Source organism: Sinocyclocheilus anshuiensis, unplaced genomic scaffold (genome assembly GCF_001515605.1).
Source record: "Sinocyclocheilus anshuiensis isolate Anshui unplaced genomic scaffold, SAMN03320099.WGS_v1.1 scaffold360, whole genome shotgun sequence".
NCBI lineage: Eukaryota > Metazoa > Chordata > Actinopteri > Cypriniformes > Cyprinidae > Sinocyclocheilus > Sinocyclocheilus anshuiensis.
In genome coordinates, this window is record NW_015558556.1 from 104,953 (window position 1) to 126,331 (window position 21,379).

The 21,379-nt window shown below is 41.3% G+C and overlaps 2 protein-coding genes across 2 annotated transcripts in view; both read right to left on the minus strand.

Annotated features, from left to right (window-relative positions):
- Positions 1–21,379, minus strand: part of LOC107679417 (gastrula zinc finger protein XlCGF8.2DB-like) — a 124,890-nt gene that overhangs the window by 99,900 nt on the left and 3,611 nt on the right. The window lies entirely within an intron of this gene.
- Positions 10,496–11,938, minus strand: LOC107679416 (gastrula zinc finger protein XlCGF57.1-like). The gene has a single exon (XM_016474962.1). It carries the CDS (start codon positions 11,768–11,770, stop codon positions 10,505–10,507), a length of 1,266 nt encoding a protein of 421 aa, XP_016330448.1. The 5' UTR covers positions 11,771–11,938; the 3' UTR covers positions 10,496–10,504.

Below are 21,379 nucleotides of genomic sequence, written 5' to 3' on the forward strand. Positions count from 1 at the left end.
GATGCTCTCATTTCCCGAGTTGTGCTTTTAAGTCGGAATGTGAAAACAACATGGACACTCTCGTTACTACAAAGATGTGTTGGATTTGTATTCTTAGATATTTCCGACTTGAGTTTGTGAATTTTCTCAGTAGGGAAATAATTTTTCACGTGCGGTGCTGGTGATCCTTACGTCCGTTTCGGAGAACCAGAGAACAAATATTTCAATTGATTGCTCTAGCATGTAAGTGGCACCGAAATCTGCGTTATGAATCGGTTCTAGTACATACCGGTTACTAGGTACACTGGGTTTCGGTACCCAACCCTATGTAAAAGTGTTTATCTGGGTTTGTTACGGTCAGAAATGAATGCGGAAGAGCATGGGAAGTGCATCACAGGATGAGACGGGGCGGGATGTGATGCGCAATATGATTGACATTTCACCAGCAAATCGGCTTTCTCTGACTCATACTATGACCACGGAAGAGTATAACACACAGATGCAGCGCTGCATACGGATTTATTATTTTTCACTCCTGACATAAAACATTGTTGCAGTGACAGTAGTTTAGTAATTTATCAAAACAGTGGTCAAATATCGAAGCTAGAGTCTTTAATATTTCTACTGATGCACAGTTTGTCCAGATTAAGTAAGAGTAACATCAATAAGTAAATAGTAATAAAAAAGCTGAAAAACAATTGCACTGTAAAATAAATGAAAATGAATATTTCATAGGTTTATTATTTTTGCTTTACACTACATTAGGAAAAATACAATACTTCTTTCCTAATTTCTACACTTGAAAGAGATATTTTGAATTTGGACTGCATTTAAATAATAATAATAGCAACAATATCAGTAATAGCCACATATTGTAAAACAATTGCACTGTAAAATAAATGAAAATGAATATTTACACTACAGCAGGGAAATTACAATACTTCTTTCCTAATTTCTACACTTGAAAGAGATATTGTGAATCTGGACTGCATTTAAACCGCTAGCTGTCAGCGATTCATAAACTGCACTTTAAGCTTTTATTTAGAAGGAAAACTCCAGCTTCAGTGAAAACAGGATTACAGAAACACGTCTCACTACAAATCTAGTGAAACGCTGTCATCATCTGCCGTGAAAATAAAGCCTAACTGGTGTCTGCTGCGTTCCCAAACGTGCGCTAAACTCACAGCACGTGAAATAAAGGAGTTGACTGCATTCATTCAGTGTGAACGAGTCGTTCTGAGACGCAGAAAACACCGGATCACGAGCTGATCGTCTGAACCAAGTGTGCGCTTCACTTTGAAACCTGCAGCGAAAACAGACTTGATGAAGCATATTGTGCTTTCGGTTTGAGTTCGTTTCACAGATACTGTGCCAAAGCATAATGACCCAAAACACAACTCTAAACACCTTTCATATTAGAATAAGAAGTTTAAATATATTTTAAAAACTACACTTTTTCCTGGAAGACCTATTGTTTCAGATCGTCATGTGACCACGATACTATCGAGACAGGGGTTTGTTACGGTCAGAAATGAATGCGGAAGAGCATGGGAAGTGCATCACAGGATGAGACGGGGCGGGATGTGATGCGCAATATGATTGACATTTCACCAGCAAATCGGCTTTCTCTGACTCATACTATGACCACGGAAGAGTATAACACACAGATGCAGCGCTGCATACGGATTTATTATTTTTCACTCCTGACATAAAACATTGTTGCAGTGACAGTAGTTTAGTAATTTATCAAAACAGTGGTCAAATATCGAAGCTAGAGTCTTTAATCTTTCTACTGATGCACAGTTTGTCCAGAGTGTGATGTTTAACGTGCTGTTGAAGTAAAACAACAGTAATCTGAGGCCGTCGCCGATCTTTGACAGTTAAGAGGTTAAATAAAATAATCAAAATGACTTCAGCACAGCATTAAAGTCTCAGAAAAACAAAGTGACCAATGACACATCATTAAATGACACTCGTGCATGAAAACAACTAAAGAAAAATTAAACACTCACTGCAAATTATTTTCGTAGATGTATTTCCCCCACCGAACTGTTGTGTTGAATGCCTTTGACTTCTGTATAGGAAGTGAAACTGCTTTTCAGGAAGTGTCAGAAGAATAAATGTCAACACATGCACTCACTCTCCTGTCTTATATCTATCTGAACTAGGCCTATTTGATGCTCACAATCAGATGATTTTAAACCACAACAGGCATTTTCTAACCAATTTACCGTAATCTACTGAAGGTTTAGGGGAGGGATCAGGATGCAAATTTAGCGAAGTCACTTAGCAGATCCCTTTAAGTGCAATTAACATTCTAAAAATGTGTAGTGATAACATTGCTAATGTTCTAACAAAGTTTTTAACGGGTTTTATTTTTATTCTCAGAATGTTCTCTTTAAAGATAGGATAACATTTTCTAACAGCATTTTAAAAATGTTTAGTGAAAACGTTAGAACATTATTCTTTAACATTCTACTAAAGTTTTCAGCTGGTAGTTTTAAGTTCCCAAAATGTTTCAGCTGTAATATTTTTGGAACATCATGCACTAACAATCCTATAAAGCCCCCCACACACCCAAAAAATAAGAAAATATTTAAATGAATAACATGAATATAGTGGCCTGCTCAAGAAACACAACAAACAGTTTTAAACATATTTAAACATTTTTAACATTACACAATACCTTTAGAAACTACACAAATAAAATAAAACTTCTTGGAAACTTGGAAACAACTAAACTAAATTTCTTGGAAAAGTGTAAACTTTAACATGATTGCATGAACGACGCTTTGAGACACGCAGTGCAAACATACGTGCTTTTAGTTTGAATTCGTTTGACAGATACTGTGCCGAAGCATAATGGCCTAAAACACAATGCAGTAAATAAACTGGCAGTGTGACACTTTCATTTGAGCAGAATATCTCAATGGAGACCACTGTACTCCGACTTACGAATTATGGTGGGGTATATAGCCAGGTCCCCTTTCGACCCTTCAAACTGTAATTGGCCCAAAGGGCATTGGTTCCTATTTTTCTTTAACTGGACATTGTAACGTTCTCACAACCAAAACAGAATGTTTGGAAAACCTTCTTAGAACAAAAAAATGTTAGCTGGGAATACACAACAATGTCACTTTGTTTCTGTGAGCAGAGTCCTTTAGCTTGTCAGAAGCTTCTTGAAGTTGTGCCGGAGTCTGTAATGGCCTGCAGAGCTCTTCGATTTCAGGGTCACCAGACATCATGTCTTTGGTTAAAATGGAAACTTGGAAACAACTAAACTAAACTTCTTGGAAAAGTGTAAACTTTAACATTTCCGTGTTTAATCAGAGCCAGAAGGGACATCCAGGAAGTGTCCTTCATTATGCCCCTGCACAGACAATAATATTAATTACAATCAGAATTAGTTATAGGATTATTATTATTATGAAAAGTAATGTATTAAAAAACGTATAAATAAATAAGGACACACACACGTATGTATGTACAGTATATATATATAACATACGTGCTTTTAGTTTGAATTCGTTTGACAGATACTGTGCCGAAGCATAATGGCCTAAAACACAATGCAGTAAATAAACTGGCAGTGTGACACTTTCATTTGAGCAGAATATCTCAATGGAGACCACTGTACTCCGACTTACGGATTATGGTGGGGTATATAGCCAGGTCCCCTTTCGACCCTTCAAACTGTAATTGGCCCAAAGGGCATTGGTTCCTATTTTTCTTTAACTGGACATTGTAACGTTCTCACAACCAAAACAGAATGTTTGGAAAACCTTCTTAGAACAAAAAAATGTTAGCTGGGAATACACAACAATGTCACTTTGTTTCTGTCCTTTAGCTTGTCAGAAGCTTCTTGAAGTTGTGCCGGAGTCTGTAATGGCCTGCAGAGCTCTTCGATTTCAGGGTCACCAGACATCATGTCTTTGGTTAAAATGGACTGAATGTTCTCCAGAGACATGTCGATCTTGTCCAGTCTCATAAAGATGGCCCTCACATATGCTGGTGTGCAAGAGTCATCTGAAATATACAAAGTACATCTGAGCAATCGTCCTATGGTCCATGTTGACCACAAGAACTCACAAAGAGATGTGGGTAGGGGTGTGCGATATCACAGTTTTATATCACGGAAGATTAAAAAGTCTGAATACAAAAGCTGCTTCTGAAGAAATATTGTAGTATTGGACATTCTATCAGTTGCACTTCTGGCACCTCCGTCATAGCATACTCTACAACATGATATTATTCACATTTAGTAGTGTGCAATGTTGAAGTTTATTATTCGCCTGCATTTTAAAGATGCACAAGTGAAGCGTTTTATTCCCACACTGTTCTGACATGAGCTTTTAAAAGTGTGCAAACCCTGTCAAACAGTAAATAGTTCTGTGTATTCACATCTTATTGCACTTAAACTGTCCTCTAGACACAGGTTTTGCATACACAGTCAGCTCTTCTCTGTATTACCAATTTAAACTTTATTCTAGTACAAATTATCTGAATTATATAGATAGGGGTGTGATCTTTTCAGTAGGGTTTTTTTTGTGTGTGGTGATTTCAAATATCAACAGTGTCTCTTAGAAACTGCTTACAGAACCTTTAACGACACAAAGTAGCAGCAGCCTAATGAACATGACCAGATTTACGCATGTGCAGTATAATACAAACACACATCTGATGTTTGCATACTTTATCACATATAAGGTGAATTCAATGCAATATTTGTCAAATACACAGATGTTCCAGAGACGTTTTTATTAAACACTTTATGCACTGCCTCTGTTTGCACTAGAATAAAGTTTAACATAAGCTTATACTATTGAAATGTCAAGTGGGGTCTATGGTTTGTTTATCATTTTTAAGTTAATAAACATAACATTATGGCTACAATACAGATCTGTGAGCATTAGCGGAACTGAAGGTGTCAGGATAAACACAAAACACATGATTGTTAGTCAGCCAGCGGACTGCTCTCGAATCGCTCATGTGGTACTTTGATGCCATGTCACAGTGCCACAGTCTCAATTCAGACAAAGTTTCTAACCAACATGCACTACTTCAAGTCAGCTGCCGATCAGACTAGCTGAACAAGCCCTATGCAACACAGGCAGCGTCGGCGCCACGGGGGGGCCTGAGGGGGCCCGGCCCGGCCACCTCGGTCACTGTGCCCCCTCACCTCTGGTGCCATCTCCGTAGTGGGCGCCCTGATTTTAGTTGGTGAGGCAGGGTACTGCCCCGGGAAGGTCTCACAGGCTGTTAAATACACAGATTAAAAGCGAAATGTTTTCATTTCGGTTCGTTCTTAGCAAAAAAATTTATTTTTCGTTCAGGTCATGCAGCAAATGAAAATATGCGATTAATCTGTTAAAATGTGTTACTGTGGGTTAACAAATTTACATTAGTAGGCTATTCTTATGCTTGGCTTCACAGATAGCAACAGAGTCTGGGCCAAATCTAGTTTACATTCACTTCTGGCTTTTTTCAGTCTTGATTGCAAATGTTTTTTGTTTGTTTTTTTTTGTGTACGATGGATAATTAAAACAAAAATCAGGCGTGTGTATTTATAGCATCAATTACTAGGCCTACATTCTTTTTTTCAGAAATGGAAGTAACTTAAAATATTATTGTGTGTTTGCAATTTTAATATTTTTATCTATAGTCCTATACAGCAAAACTACAGAGCTTCCAGTAGGTTATTTTACGGAGCTGTAAACACGGGAATCTCCGACCGCATGCAATCTTTGACGAACACCCCATTAATGTTATTAAATTGAACATAGGCTATATATCAGATTATTTTATTTACAAGTTTCATGTTTGCGTTTATCCAGTTTTTTCCCCCGTTGCATCTGAAAATTACTTTCAGAAACATTTTTTTTTTTTTCAAAGCAGTTTTACATTTATTAAATTTCTAACTTGAATGGTACTGTTAAATACACCTATAAAAGTTTGCTCAATAAAACTTTGCTAAAAATGTGTTTTGGTTCAATCTGCACCTTTAATGTTCAACAAACAACAAAAGACCAAGAGAAAATTCACTTTACTGCTCTTGACTTAACTAGCTTTAATAAGAATCAGTGTATAATTTAGCGTTTTACATTTATTAAATTTCTAACTTGAATGGTACTGTTAAATACACCTACTGTAGCTGAAAAAAATTAAAGCACTATTTATTTCATTTGTATTTTTTATTGTATTTGTCCTATTGTTTGCAATTTACATCTCAAAACCAAAATAATAAAGAATCGATAAACTACCGAATTGTGATCTTTAAAAATAAATAAATAAAAAATGTTGATACTATTTTTCTGCAATATTGGCCAACTTTTGTTGCAGGTACTATTTGGTGGAATTTGGTAATACAGGGATTCTGACCCCTATCTTTCTTAGGTGTTTTGGAAGGTTGCCAAGAGCATTTTACGAAATATTAGACTATACTTCATTATATTTACTTTAACTGTTAGTGATGTCTTTAACTATTAAATGTATATGTTTAAATAAATATTTTATGAAACAAGTTATGACTGTAAATTATAATATTGCAAATATATCAAATATTATATTGCAAATAGAAATCGTATAATTTAGAAGTTAATTTAAAAACAATTTAAATGTTTGCATACAAAAAAAAAAGAAAAGGTTTTTCCTGTACCGAAACCATACCGAACCATGACGTCAAAACCGAGGTATGTACCAAACCGTCAAGTTTGTGTACTGTTACACCCCTAATATATATATAAAGAAATAGGACTGCTAGTGTAGTGTAATTGTACACTACCTACTGCATCACTGTTGATTTTTCAAACAGTTGTAATGGAAATAAAAAGCAGTCCCACAAATTGCCAGGCTCTGACAACTCCCATATTACTGTACGTTGTTAGTGGCAACTACTTGGTGTATTTATTTGAAACTAGGTGCATGACAGTAATCAATAATCCAACTTACTTTGAGTGCTTGGAGCTGTATTCGGAGTGCTGGTGATGGAGGGACATACATTTGTGCAAAAACACAAAAGTAAAGACATGTAAAAGTAGATCATGTCACCATAAGCAAGTTGTCATGGCAAAAGCTTCCCAATAAAAAAAGAAACCGGTTACAGGTGTAATCAGAGTTTTAAGGGTTATGTACTACAAGGATATTAGATGGCATCCTCTACAACAGTGGTTCCCAAACCTGCTCAAAATGTGTGTGTGGTTAGTGTCAAAAATACATTAAATGGATAGTTCATCCTAAAATGAAGACTGACGTCATTTACTCACCTAATGCTGTTTGAAACTCATAAGAAAGTAGTTTGCCTTCAAAACACAACTATTTTTAATGAAATCTGAAAGATTTTTGTCCCTTCATGGAAAGTCTGTTCACTCAAAATACAAATGCATCATAACATGCAAAAAGAGATGGTAAAATACATCCATATGAATGGAGCAGATTAATCCAAGGCTTGTATAGAGACACAGTAGCATTCTGATTAACTTATGCTTTTATTCAATCTGTTCATCATATAAAGCCATTGTGTCTCTCCACAAGACTTGGATTTAAGCACTCCATTCATATGGATTTATTTTATCATCTCTAAATGAAAGTTTAGAGCCATCAGAGAACAGACTTTTAATTGAGGCACAGAAACCTCTCAGATTTCATCAAAAATATCTTCAATTACGTTCAGATGCTCCTAAAGGAATTCATACCTCGATAAGCCGCACGCAGCCGTAGCCTATAGCCTACATTAAATGAATAGGAACTCAAATGATAAAAAAAAAAATACAATGATTAATTAATACAAAATTAATTACAAATAAACACAACCTCTTGTGCGCATAACGCATCACCGATTTAATTAATTCGCGTTTACTTAAAGTTTGCTGAAAAAATCATCTACAGCAAATCAATCTGATTTTGAATCAATCAATCAATTTTTAATTTCTTCCTTTCTTTTCTTTTTTTTTCAAGCGGAATCAAGATCATCCAAAAGTGAGAGTGAGCTGAAATACTGCTCATTTGGCTGTATGACATTGTTTGGTACTTAACTACCGTATTGGCCCGAATATAAGACGACCCCCCTTTTCCAGATGTACCATTTGGAAAAAGGCTTTTTAAAAACCAAATCTTGTTTTTTCTCAGTAAACACATTTTGTCTTCAATTATTTTCATATTGCATATTTATCCTATTTTAATTTTTGTTTTGAAAGTATGGTAAAAACTGGTAAAATGTACCAACAATCACATTGAAAAAAATATACTTTTTGATATACCATAAAAAATAAAAAAAAAACAGGTATCCCATCTGAATTAGGACATTTAGGCTATCCATCTAATAGTAGCCCACCAAAATCTTATTAACAGTAGAAGTTCAATCTTACTGTAGTCTTCAAATCTGGGTACTGTCTTACGTTTTAAAATCACAAAGGGAGTTTGGTCCCATCAGGCTAACGTGACCGTCACGACTCATGCAGCTGTAAGCTTTTCTTTTTCTTTTGTTTTTACTCGCGATCTTTACAACACGCATTACATTACGTATTTCACGGCACACTCGTTTTATGCGTATTTGGCGCCACCTATTGTTGTGGGTGTATTATTGACACGTCAAAGTCTAGACCCTGAATATAAGACGACCGCGTTTTTTCAGATGTATTTCCAAGAAAAAAAACATCGTCTTATATTCGGGTCAATACGGTACCTAATTAAAATGGTGCGCCGTTAGCATGTCATTAGAAGTCTTCATTAAGGAGCGGGTCGTTTGAAAGCTGCTATTGTGGGACATGATGTTGTGAAAGGGGAAGTCATGTTCACTTCCTTTTGCCGGCTCAATTAAAATTATTACAAAGCCTCAATGGAGACCACTATATTCATGCAAGCCAGAAGTCAGTAGATGTTTTATGATTATAATTAAGCTATGTTTAGAATGGAAGAGGCTAGTTGGTCTAATGGTTACAGAATACTATTCTGACTAAAAATATTTTAATATATATATATATATATATATATATATATATGCCCAACATAATGTATACAATTAAAAGAATGGGAAACCTTGAAGAATGAGAAAGTAGTGCACTATAGTTATTACATGACATCATCATGTTGCTTATTTAATCCAGTACTGTTCAGTTACAACCTTGGACATAATTAAAAACAAAAATGTCCGCATTTGAATGGAATGTGTGTAAAATGTTTTTTATTGTGTCTAATTCATCATATATTATGACCTAAAAGTTTTTTTTAGGGATGCACGATATTTATCGGACAGATAAATTATCGGGCGATATGGGTGAAAATGACGTCATTTTTATTGCTCCGATAGATAAATGAAATCCAATAACTAGATCCGATAAAGTACTCTTGCTGGTAAATTAATCAATCAGTCTGTTTTATCCAAGATTCATCCGCTTTCCGAGAAGTCAGAGATGCTTCTGTTTATCAAGAATCTCCCGCTAATGCCCTCACATAACAAATAGAAAAGGCAAATAGACATTAAACAGAGACAAGTGAAAAGATATATACTTTGGAAGAGGGTAAGACATGTCAAGGAGTGCAAATTGGAAATCATTTTAAGTTTATTATTATTTATTTTATGTTAAACTATATAATTTCAGAGAAATCTCTATGCCCTATGCACTTTTGAGGATGCACTTTTGTTGTTCTTTTTTTCGAGGTTGACAAATGTCAATGCATTTTATTTATTATGTATTTGAAAAACATGATTTAAAGTCAATATACCTTCCTCATCCTCATGCACTAAAGGTTGAATAGATGCATTTCTTTGTTATGCATGAAATACTTGAATATAAATTTGTTTTTAATAAGTTGTTAATTGCAGGTAAACCATAGTTCTGTTAAACTCTTTCTGTTACTAAGTATTGTGGTGCCTTACACAAAAAATAAACACATTTGAAGAGTCAGGACTGAAGTTTGCTATTATAGTTAGGCCAGAGCTACTAAAATATCAGTTTAATCAGTGCTTCTTAGATTTTCTATTCTCCTGGGTGCACAAACTGTAGATTATATGAAAATTATAACATAAAAATATGAACTTATTGGTTATCGGTATCGACTATGAGAAGGACTTAATTATCGGTAAAAAATTTTCATATCGTGCATCCCTAATCGTGATGCATTCGGAAAATCTCAGAATCAATGCTGAATCATTTCTCAATTCGCGATGCATCAATTTATTTTCCCAGCCCTAGTTCTCACTGCAGTAAACATGGTCAAAAGAAAACAAAAAGACTAGAGGTAAAGTATAAAGAGATGTAGGATATAACTAAAACAGTAATACAAATAAAAGAATTGGTCATGAGGTGGAAATAAGATGAAGCTCGCATTCAGCTGCTTATTTCAAATGGATATGCATTTCTATTGTCCTACTCTTTAACAAAGAACAAAAACAGGCTCTCACATTTACATGACTTTGCATATGCATGTATAAGTGTGATGATTTTATTTCATTGATCCCAATTAAACTGTCTATCTCCAGAGTGAATGCGCAGATGATTGCTGAAATTACTCCTTTTTCTAAACCTCGTCACTCTGAGGAAATCAATGAATTCTTTCCAGAATGAGTTTGCAAATGATTTTTCAGGCTTATATGATATTGGAAACTCATGTCACACTGAACACACTTGTAAGGCTTCTCTCCAGTGTGAATTCTCATGTGCGTCTTAAGGTTTCCTTTAACCGTGAAGCTCTTTCCACACTCTTGGCAGGTGAAAGGCTTCTCTCCAGTGTGAACTCTCATGTGATCCTCCAGGTTTGCTCTGTTTGTTAAAGTCTTTCCACATTGATGGCACATGTAAGGCTTCTCCCCGATGTGAATTTTTACATGATTCTCAAGGTGACGCCTGTCTGTGAAACTCCTTTCACACTGATGACATACAAAACAGTCCTCTCCTGAGTGAATCCTCATGTGATGATTATTAAAGTGTGCTTTAAATCTGAAACTCTTTCCACACTGATCACAAACAAATGGATCATCTCCACCAGTGTGAATTCTCATGCGAGTCTTAAAATGTTCATTTTGCATGAAGCTCTTCCCACTTAGTTTGCAAGAGTAAGGCTTTTCTCCAGTGTGATTTTTCATGTGGCCATTAAGATTTCTTTTCCATTTATAACTCTTGCCACAATGAGAGCAGATGAACGGCTTCTGTTCAGTGTGAATTCTCATGTGAGTCTTAAGATTTTCTTTTCGTCTGAAGCTCTTCCCACACAGTTTGCAGGAGTAGGGCTTTTCTCCAGTGTGATTTGTCATGTGGGTATTAAGATCTCTTTTCTGTCTAAAACTCTTTCCACACTGAGAGCAGATGAACGGCTTCTCTCCAGTGTGAACTCGCATGTGATTCTTAAGATTGTCTTTTCGTCTGAAGCTCTTCCCACACAGTTTGCAGGAGTAAAGCTTTTCTCCAGTGTGATTTGTCATGTGGGTATTAAGATCTTTTTTCTGTCTAAAACTCTTGCCACACTGAGAGCAGATGAAAGGCTTCTCTCCATTGTGAACTCGCATGTGAGTCTTAAGATGTCCTTTTAGTAAGAAACTCTTTCCACACAGTTTGCAGGAGTAAGGCTTCACTCCAGTGTGGATTTTCAAGTGGACTCTAAAGCTGTCTTTTAGACTGAAACTCTTTCCACATTGTTCACAGGTGTAATGCTTCTCTCCAGTCTGAATTCTCATCTGGACTTTAAGGTTTCTAGTTTCTGTTTTATCAATCTGTGAGTAGCTAAAAGATTCTTCACCAGTCATTAAGTTTTTCTCTTCCATTTCATTTAGATCTGGACTCTCCTCTTTCAGTGCCATCAGGTCTAGGGTGTAAAGAAACTAAAAGAAGTTAACACCAGTTTAATGTCACAAAGCATCATACATATAAGCATTTAGCACTTCTTAATACTGTTAACTCTTAACTTTCCTACGAACACATCCCAAATATTACCCCTCATAAAAACCATGGAAGAGCACTGTACACATTTGGGTTGGGATCCTGCGGGTGGTCAAAAAATATACTGCGGGTCCCCCTTGATTTAAAAAGAAGAATGGAGTCAACACATGTTCAGAAAAGACTGATTCCCTTTCGATACTTCACTCGTACTGCGTCGCTAGATGCAAGTGGACTCTAAAGCTGTCTTTTAGACTGAAACTCTTTCCACATTGTTCACAGGTGTAATGCTTCTCTCCAGTCTGAATTCTCATCTGGACTTTAAGGTTTCTAGTTTCTGTTTTATCAATCTGTGAGTAGCTAAAAGATTCTTCACCAGTCATTAAGTTTTTCTCTTCCATTTCATTTAGATCTGGACTCTCCTCTTTCAGTGCCATCAGGTCTAGGGTGTAAAGAAACTAAAAGAAGTTAACACCAGTTTAATGTCACAAAGCATCATACATATAAGCATTTAGCACTTCTTAATACTGTTAACTCTTAACTTTCCTACGAACACATCCCAAATATTACCCCTCATAAAAACCATGGAAGAGCACTGTACACATTTGGGTTGGGATCCTGCGGGTGGTCAAAAAATATACTGCGGGTCCCCCTTGATTTAAAAAAAAGAATGGAGTCAACATGTTCAGAAAAGACTGATTCCCTTTCGATACTTCACTCGTACTGCGTCGCTAGATGCTTATGGGGAAAAACTCCTTTTTCTCAGAGGACTGAAGCCTTTACAATCACGCAGTGTAACTGCACGGCCATTGGTTCCATCTTCCCTTCGCTGATCTACGGGACTTGAAGTGCTCGACATTGACACGCCTCGCTGCGGACAGATTCTGCCTTTTCCTCTGCGCCTCTCTGCTGTTCCCGCCCGCTCTACGATCCGCCTTCAGCGTTCGGCGCAGATGTCAGCTCGTCCCCTGCCGCCATCCGGCGAGTCTAAAAAAGTAATTGCAGGATTGTACTGCACGCTGACGACAGCCACTCAGAGTGCGTTTAACTGTTTGGGCAAGCCTCACGCAGAAGCCGCTCTGACCGAGATGGAGTGTTCACACTGCGTGAACATGAGTCTAGCCTCTCTGCGCGCTTTCTTTTCAGAGAGCGACTCTCTCGCGCCCACCCATTTTCTTCCTCCCAGGGACCTGTGAGGAAAAAACAGCGGGGCAAGGGGACTGAGCGCTCGGCTACGAGTGAGCTCACGCCGGGCCAGATCCCGCGTGCCTCGCCAAGCAGAGAGGGTTCACCCGTACTCTCTGAACACTCAGACTAGCGTCCCTCGGCTGATGCGAGCGACACGGTCTCGTTCGGTGTGATGGAGGACAAGCTATTAGATGACAGCATGTCTCTAATAGCGTCAGATGCGGAGGAGATGTCGGGCTCTACTATCAACCCCGCCCCTTTGCCGTCTGCCGATCCCAGCGACGCCAAGCAAGGGATGGACACCGAACTTTTCCGTGTCCTCTCTAAAGCGGTCGAAGAGCTGGGACTGGAGTGGTCTACACCGGAGGAGCCCACTCGTAGCCATCTGGACGAATGGTTGCTGCCAGGGTGCCGCCAGGCCCCTCGTCAACGAGCCTCCCCGTTTTTCCCGGAAGTCCACGACGAGCTCACGAAATCGTGGCTCGCTCCCTACTCGGCTCGCCTTCGCACATCCTCTTCTTCTGCACTCTCCTCAGTGGATGGCGCTGAGGAAAGAGGCTACGTAAAACTGCATCCTCTCGATGAGTCAGTGGCTGCACACCTCTGCCCAACCACTGCAATTGGATGGAAAGCGAAGGTCGCTCACCCCTCCAAGCCCTGCAGAACAACGTCTGCCCTCGCTGGACAAGCGTACTCAGGACAAACTCCTCCAAGTCATGGACGAGTCCAGACCCGACCCCGCAGCCTTCAAGGTGCTGCGCAGTGCAACAGACCTGGCTTTACGAGCTACGAAGGCTACAGCACAGGCCATCGGGAGGTCAATGGCCAGCTTAGTGATTTTGGAACGCCACTTATGGCTAAACCTCACTGAGATTAAGGAGGCTGACAAGGTCCCCTTCCTCGACTCTCCGGTCTACCCTACGGGGCTGTTTGGACCCACCGTCGAGGGATTTGCAGAGAGTTTTACAGCAGTACAGAAGTCATACCAGGCAATGCGGCACTTCCTGCCTAAGTGCTCCAGCTCTGCAACGGCCACCAGTCGCCCCAGACCTACACCAGCACAGCAGCCAGCAAAACCTGCGCCGCTGCCCGCTCAACCTACTCAAAAGACTGAGCCTCAACAGCGCTCCCGCTCGGCCAGATGCTACCCTTTTCCGAAGCGCCAAGGACCACGGCCCAAGCTGACGTTGGATCCTGCGCCTCAGGCATCATCCTGATCTGCTGGACAGGAAGAGGAGGGGGCAAAGTCTCACCAGCGCCAGACCACCCCCAAAACACCCTCTGTTGTGCCCTCAAGCACCCCGTTCGGTCCGGGTGCCGGTGGCAGTAGGTTTGTTCTAGAAACTGTTGTGAATACTGGGCCCGTTCCAAAAGCGCCCTCACAAACAGCCGCTGTTATAGCAAGAAAAATAAAAAACAAACATCTTCAAAAAAAAGAGCAAATTTCCTCTTCCAGTTATCACGAGTGTCACAGTACCCCTTGCCACACAGGCCGAGGCCTGGCAAGCCATTCCCGGAGTGTCAGACTGGGATCTGGGGATTATAAAACAAGGTTACTCACTCCAGTTCGCTCGAAGACCCCTGTAGTTCCGCAGCATGGTCTCCTCCTCAGTGCAGAGCAAGAACGCTCACGTCTTGCGATCCGAGATGAATAATTTACTGGCAAAAGGAGCTTTAGAGATGCTTCTGCCAGCTCAGAGCGAGTTAGGCTTCTACAGCCTTTACTTCCTCGTCCCCAAAATGGACGGCGGCCTTCGGCCCATCCTCGATCTCAGAGACCTGAACCGTGCCCTCATGAAACGGCCGTTCAGAATGACTACCCTGAAGCAGATCCTCTCGCAAATACGCCCAGGGGACTGGTTCTTTTCTCTGGATCTGAAAGATGCTTACTTTCACATCCAGGTAGCCCCCCCATCACAGACGATTCTTGAGATTCGCCTTCGAGGGAGTGGCATATCAGTACACAGTCCTGCCCTTCGGACTGTCCCTGGCTCCCCGCACTTTTATGAAGTGCATGGACGCAGCCCTCTCCCCTCTGAGGCAGATGGGAGTCCGCATTCTGAATTACCTCGACGACTGGCTCATCTTAGCCCAGTCAGAGGCCGAGCTAATATCCCACAGATCCCTCCTCCTCAGCCACTTAAGAGTGCCTGGGACTCAGGGTCAATTTTGCCAAGAGATCTCTGTCTCCCAGCCAACGAACTTCGTTCCTGGGAGCAGTATTCGACTCAGTCCACATGAGGGCGGTAGTCGCGCCAAAACGTGCACTGGCCATACAACAGCTCGCGGAGTCTTTCAAAATCGGAGCCTCTCAACCTCTCAAGTCGTTTCAAAACATGCTGAGCCTCATGGCCTCTGCATCTCCGGTACTACAGCTGGGCCTGCTCCACATGAGACTTTCAGTACTGGCTGAAACCTCAAATTCCTCCCCATGCGTGGCATCACGGACGCATTCGTCTGAGGGTGAGCCAGGCCCGTGTAACAGCTCTGGGCCCTTGGAAAGACCCACAGTGGTTCAAGAACAGCGTGACTATGGGCTTGATTCACAGAAGGAAGGTTGTCTCAACAGATGCATCCAACACAGGTTGGGGAACTCTGTGTGAAGGCAGACCGACCTTCGGCTCCTGGTCAGATGCAGAAGGCCGGCTACACATCAACTGCCTTGAGACGATGGCAGTATGTGGAGCCCTTCAGACCTTCTTACCGGACCTGAAGGGACACCACATACTAGTCTGCTCAGACAGCATGACAGTGGTGTTCTATATAAATCGCCTGGGCAGGCTCACCTCGAAACGCCTTTTCAAGATGGTAAAACGCCTCTTGGAGTGGGCGCATCTCAACCTGCGTTCATTGAGGGCAGCACATGTGCCCGGCATATTCAACCGAGGAGCAGACATGCTATCTCGGAGCAACATCCCCTCAGAGGAGTGGATGCTCCACCCACAAACGGTTCAGAGAATCTGGGAGATCTTTGGCAGGGCAGAGGTCGACCTCTTTGCCTCAAAAGACAACTCTCATTGCCCAACTCTCATTGCCCAACTTATTTTTCGAAAAGCGAGGACGCATTAGCCCACGATTGGCCCAACCTCCTCCTGTATGCTTTCCCCCCGATTGTTCTGATCCCACAGGTAATCAGACAAGTCAGGGAACACAGACACAGAATCCTTCTGGTGGCCCCGCTCTGGAGGAACGAGCATTGGGTTTCAGAGCTGTCTCAACTGCTGACAGCAGCCCCGTGGCCTATTCCTCTGAGGCAGGACCTTTTCTCTCAGGCGAACAGGACGATTTGGCACCCCCAGCCCGAGCTGTGGGCTCTGCACCTCTGGGCTCTCGATGGGAATCAGTAGATCTCCCTGAGAGCGTCCTGAATACTATCTCACAGGCTAGAGCCCCGTCTACGAGACGCCTCTATGCCCTTAAGTGGTCGGTCTTCGGTCTTTTCTGTACGACCCATGGCAAAGACCCAGTTTCATGTGACATATCGGTGATATTGTCCTACCTTCTACCTTCGTTGGACAAGGGCCGCTCCCCCTTCCCCGCTCAAGGTCTATGTGGCAGCTATAGCAGCTTCCCATGCTCCTATAGCCGGACAGTCGGTGGGCCGGAACAACTTTGTTGTCCATTTCCTGAGGGGATCCAGGAGGCTCAATCCGCTCCGGTCCCCACGGTCCCTATGTGGGACCTGCCCACGGTCCTGAAAGCCCTCAAGGGCTCCCCCTTTGAGCCACTACAGTCTGCAGATTTGAAGTCTGCAGTACTCGTTCCAGTATCTCAGGGAACCGAGGTTACGTAAGTAACCGAGTACGTTTCTTTCACTCTCCCCTCCTTGACTTTTAAAATTACACTTAAAAATGGGCGAAGTCAAATTAAAGTTTAAATTTCAATTAATTTAATCTCTCAAGTATAAACCCCTGATGTTTGGTGCAGTTTCTGACATATTAGTTAATGTCCAAAACCACTCATGAGAAAAACATACCTTTATCTCTGAAATCTTTGTCCTGTTTCACAGGGCTGGCATCGTTTCCACCTTCATCTCTGCAGTCTTTCTGCATTCCTATTTATTTTGTGCTGAGATGTGAAATCTGGTCCGCTCATTTAAACCCAAATCAAACACTGTGCTGTAGTTTCTGCGCTCTCAGAGGCATATTTCCCCTATGCGTCCTAACACAACATTCAGTTACCGTCATGACATTAGGCAGTAGAGTGTTTATTTTCGTGTTGGATGTTACCCAACCGCTTTGTCTTCTTGTGCATTGGATTTACACTTGTCTGCCTTGCATTTGGTTGTCAAGAACAATGTATTGTTTCAACATTATCATATCTTGTACAAATAATCATCAGAACTTTAGAATACTGCTCATTAATGCATAACTACACAGGAACAAATGAGTAACACAATATTAACATTCTAGTTACTACTATTAACATAAAAAAACTGATCAATGAATTTGTAAGTAATAACACAGTAATAGCAGGTAGTTCACTATTATCTAATCAGTAACAACTATTTTTCATACTTCCAAGATAACTACTATATACTATCTACAACTACTATAAACAGGTTAATGATTAACGCGAATAATGCATAATTAAGTGTTCTAAATATTCTAAAGTGACGATCATGGTAATCCACTAGTAATGACTCTACTAGGAAGGAACAGTATTCTAAAGTGAAACGCATGATAACTCTCTAGTAATGACCGAAGTCATCAAAAGTTTTTGAGGTTTTTGCAAGGTTTTGGATAGTAATTCCTTCTGATGGATTTGGTATCGGTTGAGTCATAGTGGAGTGGAGTACATGATTCTCACAGGAACTCTTTAGGGACCAATTCTCACCATTAACTAGTTGTTTATTAGCATGCATATTACTAGCATATTGGCTATTTATTAGTACTTATTAAGCACATTTTATTCTTCATGATTATATTTTAGATGCATTAGTCCTACACATACCTAAACTTAGTAACTTACTAACTGCTAATAAGCAGCAAATTAAGTGTTTTTTTGAGGCAAAAGTCATAGTTAATATTATTTAATACTGAGAATTGGTCCCCAAACTAAAGTGTGACCATCCTCACTTTAGAATACTATTCCAAATAATTAGTAATTATTTTAGAAGGATGTATGGGATGTATGAGATGTATGGAAGCACTTGATTCATTACTATTCAAAACCTTACAAAACCTGCAAAAGCTTACAATGATTTCAGTCATAACTAGAGAGTTATCATGTTATTCACTTCAGAATACTGATCCAAATAATTAGTCATTCCTTCTGAAGGATTTGGTAATACTTGAGTCACTACTAGTGGATTACAATGATCGTCACTTTAGAATTAAAGTGTATGCATTTCATACTGCTGTGATGAACTAGACAGTAAAACATCTAACTTCCGTTCTGCATTTTAAAAATTAATATCTTATGTAGAAACGTTTAGATTAGTGGCTATATGAGATTCACCTTTGCTATTAACTGAGTGAATCATACACAAACATCTCAAAATGCCGCAGCAGTCATTGATGCCTGAGGAGGCAACAATATAGTGAAACTGAAGATATTTAAAAAATAAAAAATAAATCTTAAGCATCTTACATATTCTGTATGGTTTATATATATTTATGGTCATAACTGTGGCATTCAGAATATTGTATGTGCAGGTTTGTGTGTGTACGTCTGTTCAGAGGTCTCAGACATCTGTTAATGATTGTGCAGATGTTGGGGGAGGGTGGGGTGGGGGGTCTTTAACAACAGGAGCTGTATTGTGTTGTGTCTCATTTCTGCTTTGCATTGGGCTCATTTCTGGCTCTCTGGTTCTGGGTGTGCTCAGTGCCTGACGTCTTTCTCAGTGTGCATTCACAAAAAATCTCACCATGGTAGTCTATTAAAGAAAACAATGGTTTCATAATAACATTCAGTATTAATAGACATCACTAGATCATATGATGGATTCCTTGGGTTATATTACATTGTTTTAATGCCATGAAACTTTACTGATCTTTTAAAGGGGTCATATGATGCTGCTAAAAAGAACATTATTTTGTGTATTTGGTGTAATGAAATGTGTTTATGCGGTTTAAGTTAAAAAAAACACATTATTTTCCACATACTGTACATTATTGAGCTTTATGAATATTTACAATATCCTCTATGCCCCGCCTTTCTGAAACGCGTCGATTTTTACAAAGCTCATCGTTCTGAAAAAGCGAGGTGTGCCGTGATTGGCCAGCTATCCAGTGCGTTGTGATTGGCCGAATACCTCAAGCGTGTGACGGAAATGTTACGCCCCTTACCATATTGTGATGATGCCCTGTCCGGCCGGAGCGACGAGACAAAAACATGAAAACCCATTATAAACGAGGCATTTGTTGCATCCAGTGGGGACATAATTATGGATTATAATGGAAGGGACACCACGTGCTAGTCCGCTCAGACAGCATGACAGTGGTGTCCTATATAAATCACCAGGGCGGGCACATCTCAACTTGCGTTCATTGAGGGCAGCACATATGCCCGGCATATTGAACCGAGGAGCAGACATGCTATCTCGGAGCAACGTCCCCTCAGAGGAGTGGATGCTCCACCCACAAACGGTTCAGAGAATCTGGGAGATCTTTGGCAGGGCAGAGGTCGACCTCTTTGCCTCAAAAGACAACTCTCATTGCCCAACTCTCATTGCCCAACTTATTTTTCGAAAAGCGAGGACGCATTAGCCCACGATTGGCCCAACCTCCTCCTGTATGCTTTCCCCCCGATTGTTCTGATCCCACAGGTAATCAGACAAGTCAGGGAACACAGACACAGAATCCTTCTGGTGGCCCCGCTCTGGAGGAACGAGCATTGGGTTTCAGAGCTGTCTCAACTGCTGACAGCAGCCCCGTGGCCTATTCCTCTGAGGCAGGACCTTTTCTCTCAGGCGAACAGGACGATTTGGCACCCCCAGCCCGAGCTGTGAGCTCTGCAGCTCTGGGCTCTCGATGGGAATCAGTAGATCTCCCTGAGAGTGTCCTGAATACTATCTCACAGGCTAGAGCCCCGTCTACGAGACGCCTCTATGCCCTTAAGTGGTCGGTCTTTTCCGCCTGGTGTACGACCCATGGCAAAGACCCAGTTTCATGTGACATATCGGTGATATTGTCCTACCTTCAAGAGCTGTTGGACAAGGGCCGCTCCCGTTCCACGCTCAAGGCCCCTTCCCCGCTCAAGGTCTATGTGGCAGCTATAGCAGCTTCCCATGCTCCTATAGCTGGACAGTAGGTGGGCCGGAACAACTTAGTTGTCCGTTTCCTGAGAGGATCCAGGAGACTCAATCCGCCCCGGTCCCCCACGGTCCTGAGAGCCCTCAAGGGCCCCCCCTTTGAGCCACTACAGTCTGCAGACTTGAAAACCCTGTCATTGAAAACCACTCTGCTACTGGCTTTAGCATCGGTTAAAGGAGTAGGTGACTTGCAGGCTCTCTGGATAAGTCCTGCCTGTCTTGAGTTTGGGCCTAACGACTCCAAAGTTGCCCTAAAACCAAGACATGGGTACGTTCCTAAGGTGCTCTACACCCTGTTTAGAGACCAGGTTATGAGGAGGAGCCTTCTGAGGAGGACCAGGAGTTTAACTTTCTCTGCCCGGTTAGGGCGCTGAAAATTTAAATAGAGCGTTCCGCCCCCGTTCAGGCGGTCGGAACAACTTTTTGTATGCTTTGGTGGCCACACCAAAGGGTCCCCGGTCACAAAGCAAAGGATATTTATGCGGCGGCCGGCTGGGCCTCGCCGTCCACTTTCATCAGGTTATATAACTTGGAAGTTTCGGCCTTGCAGGCTCGGATTCTATCTGCTTAAATGGATACGCGCCTGCTTAAGGCGGTCTATTTCTTCAGGCATTGCCTGTTTTTTCAGGTATGCTCTTGGCCCTTTCAGTAGTGCTGAGGCTGTACAAAACCGTTGGAACGATTATCCAAGGCCGGGCTGACCTCAGTGAGTTCAGCATCTTGCCACCCGCAGGGCTCACCCTGTGTATAATTGGTCCCTCTGAGCCTTTTATGCTCAAGGCCAGTTAATGTAAGTCGTTCCTCTTTCATGACACGGCGGGATTGTATTGGTTCCCCATAAGCATCTAGTGACGCAGTACGAGTGAAATATCAAAAGGGAACGTACTCGGTTACTTACGTAACCTCGGTTCCCTGAGATACGGGAATGAGTACTGCGTTCCTTGCTGTGCCATGACGCTGCACGACTCTGTGTCATCGCTTCAGTCGAATTTACCTGAGATCCTATGGCGAAATGCCCACTTATATAGCCAGATGGCCCCACCCATTCTGGCGGGCTTTGTCGCCATAGGATCGTGCAGCTCCGCTGAAG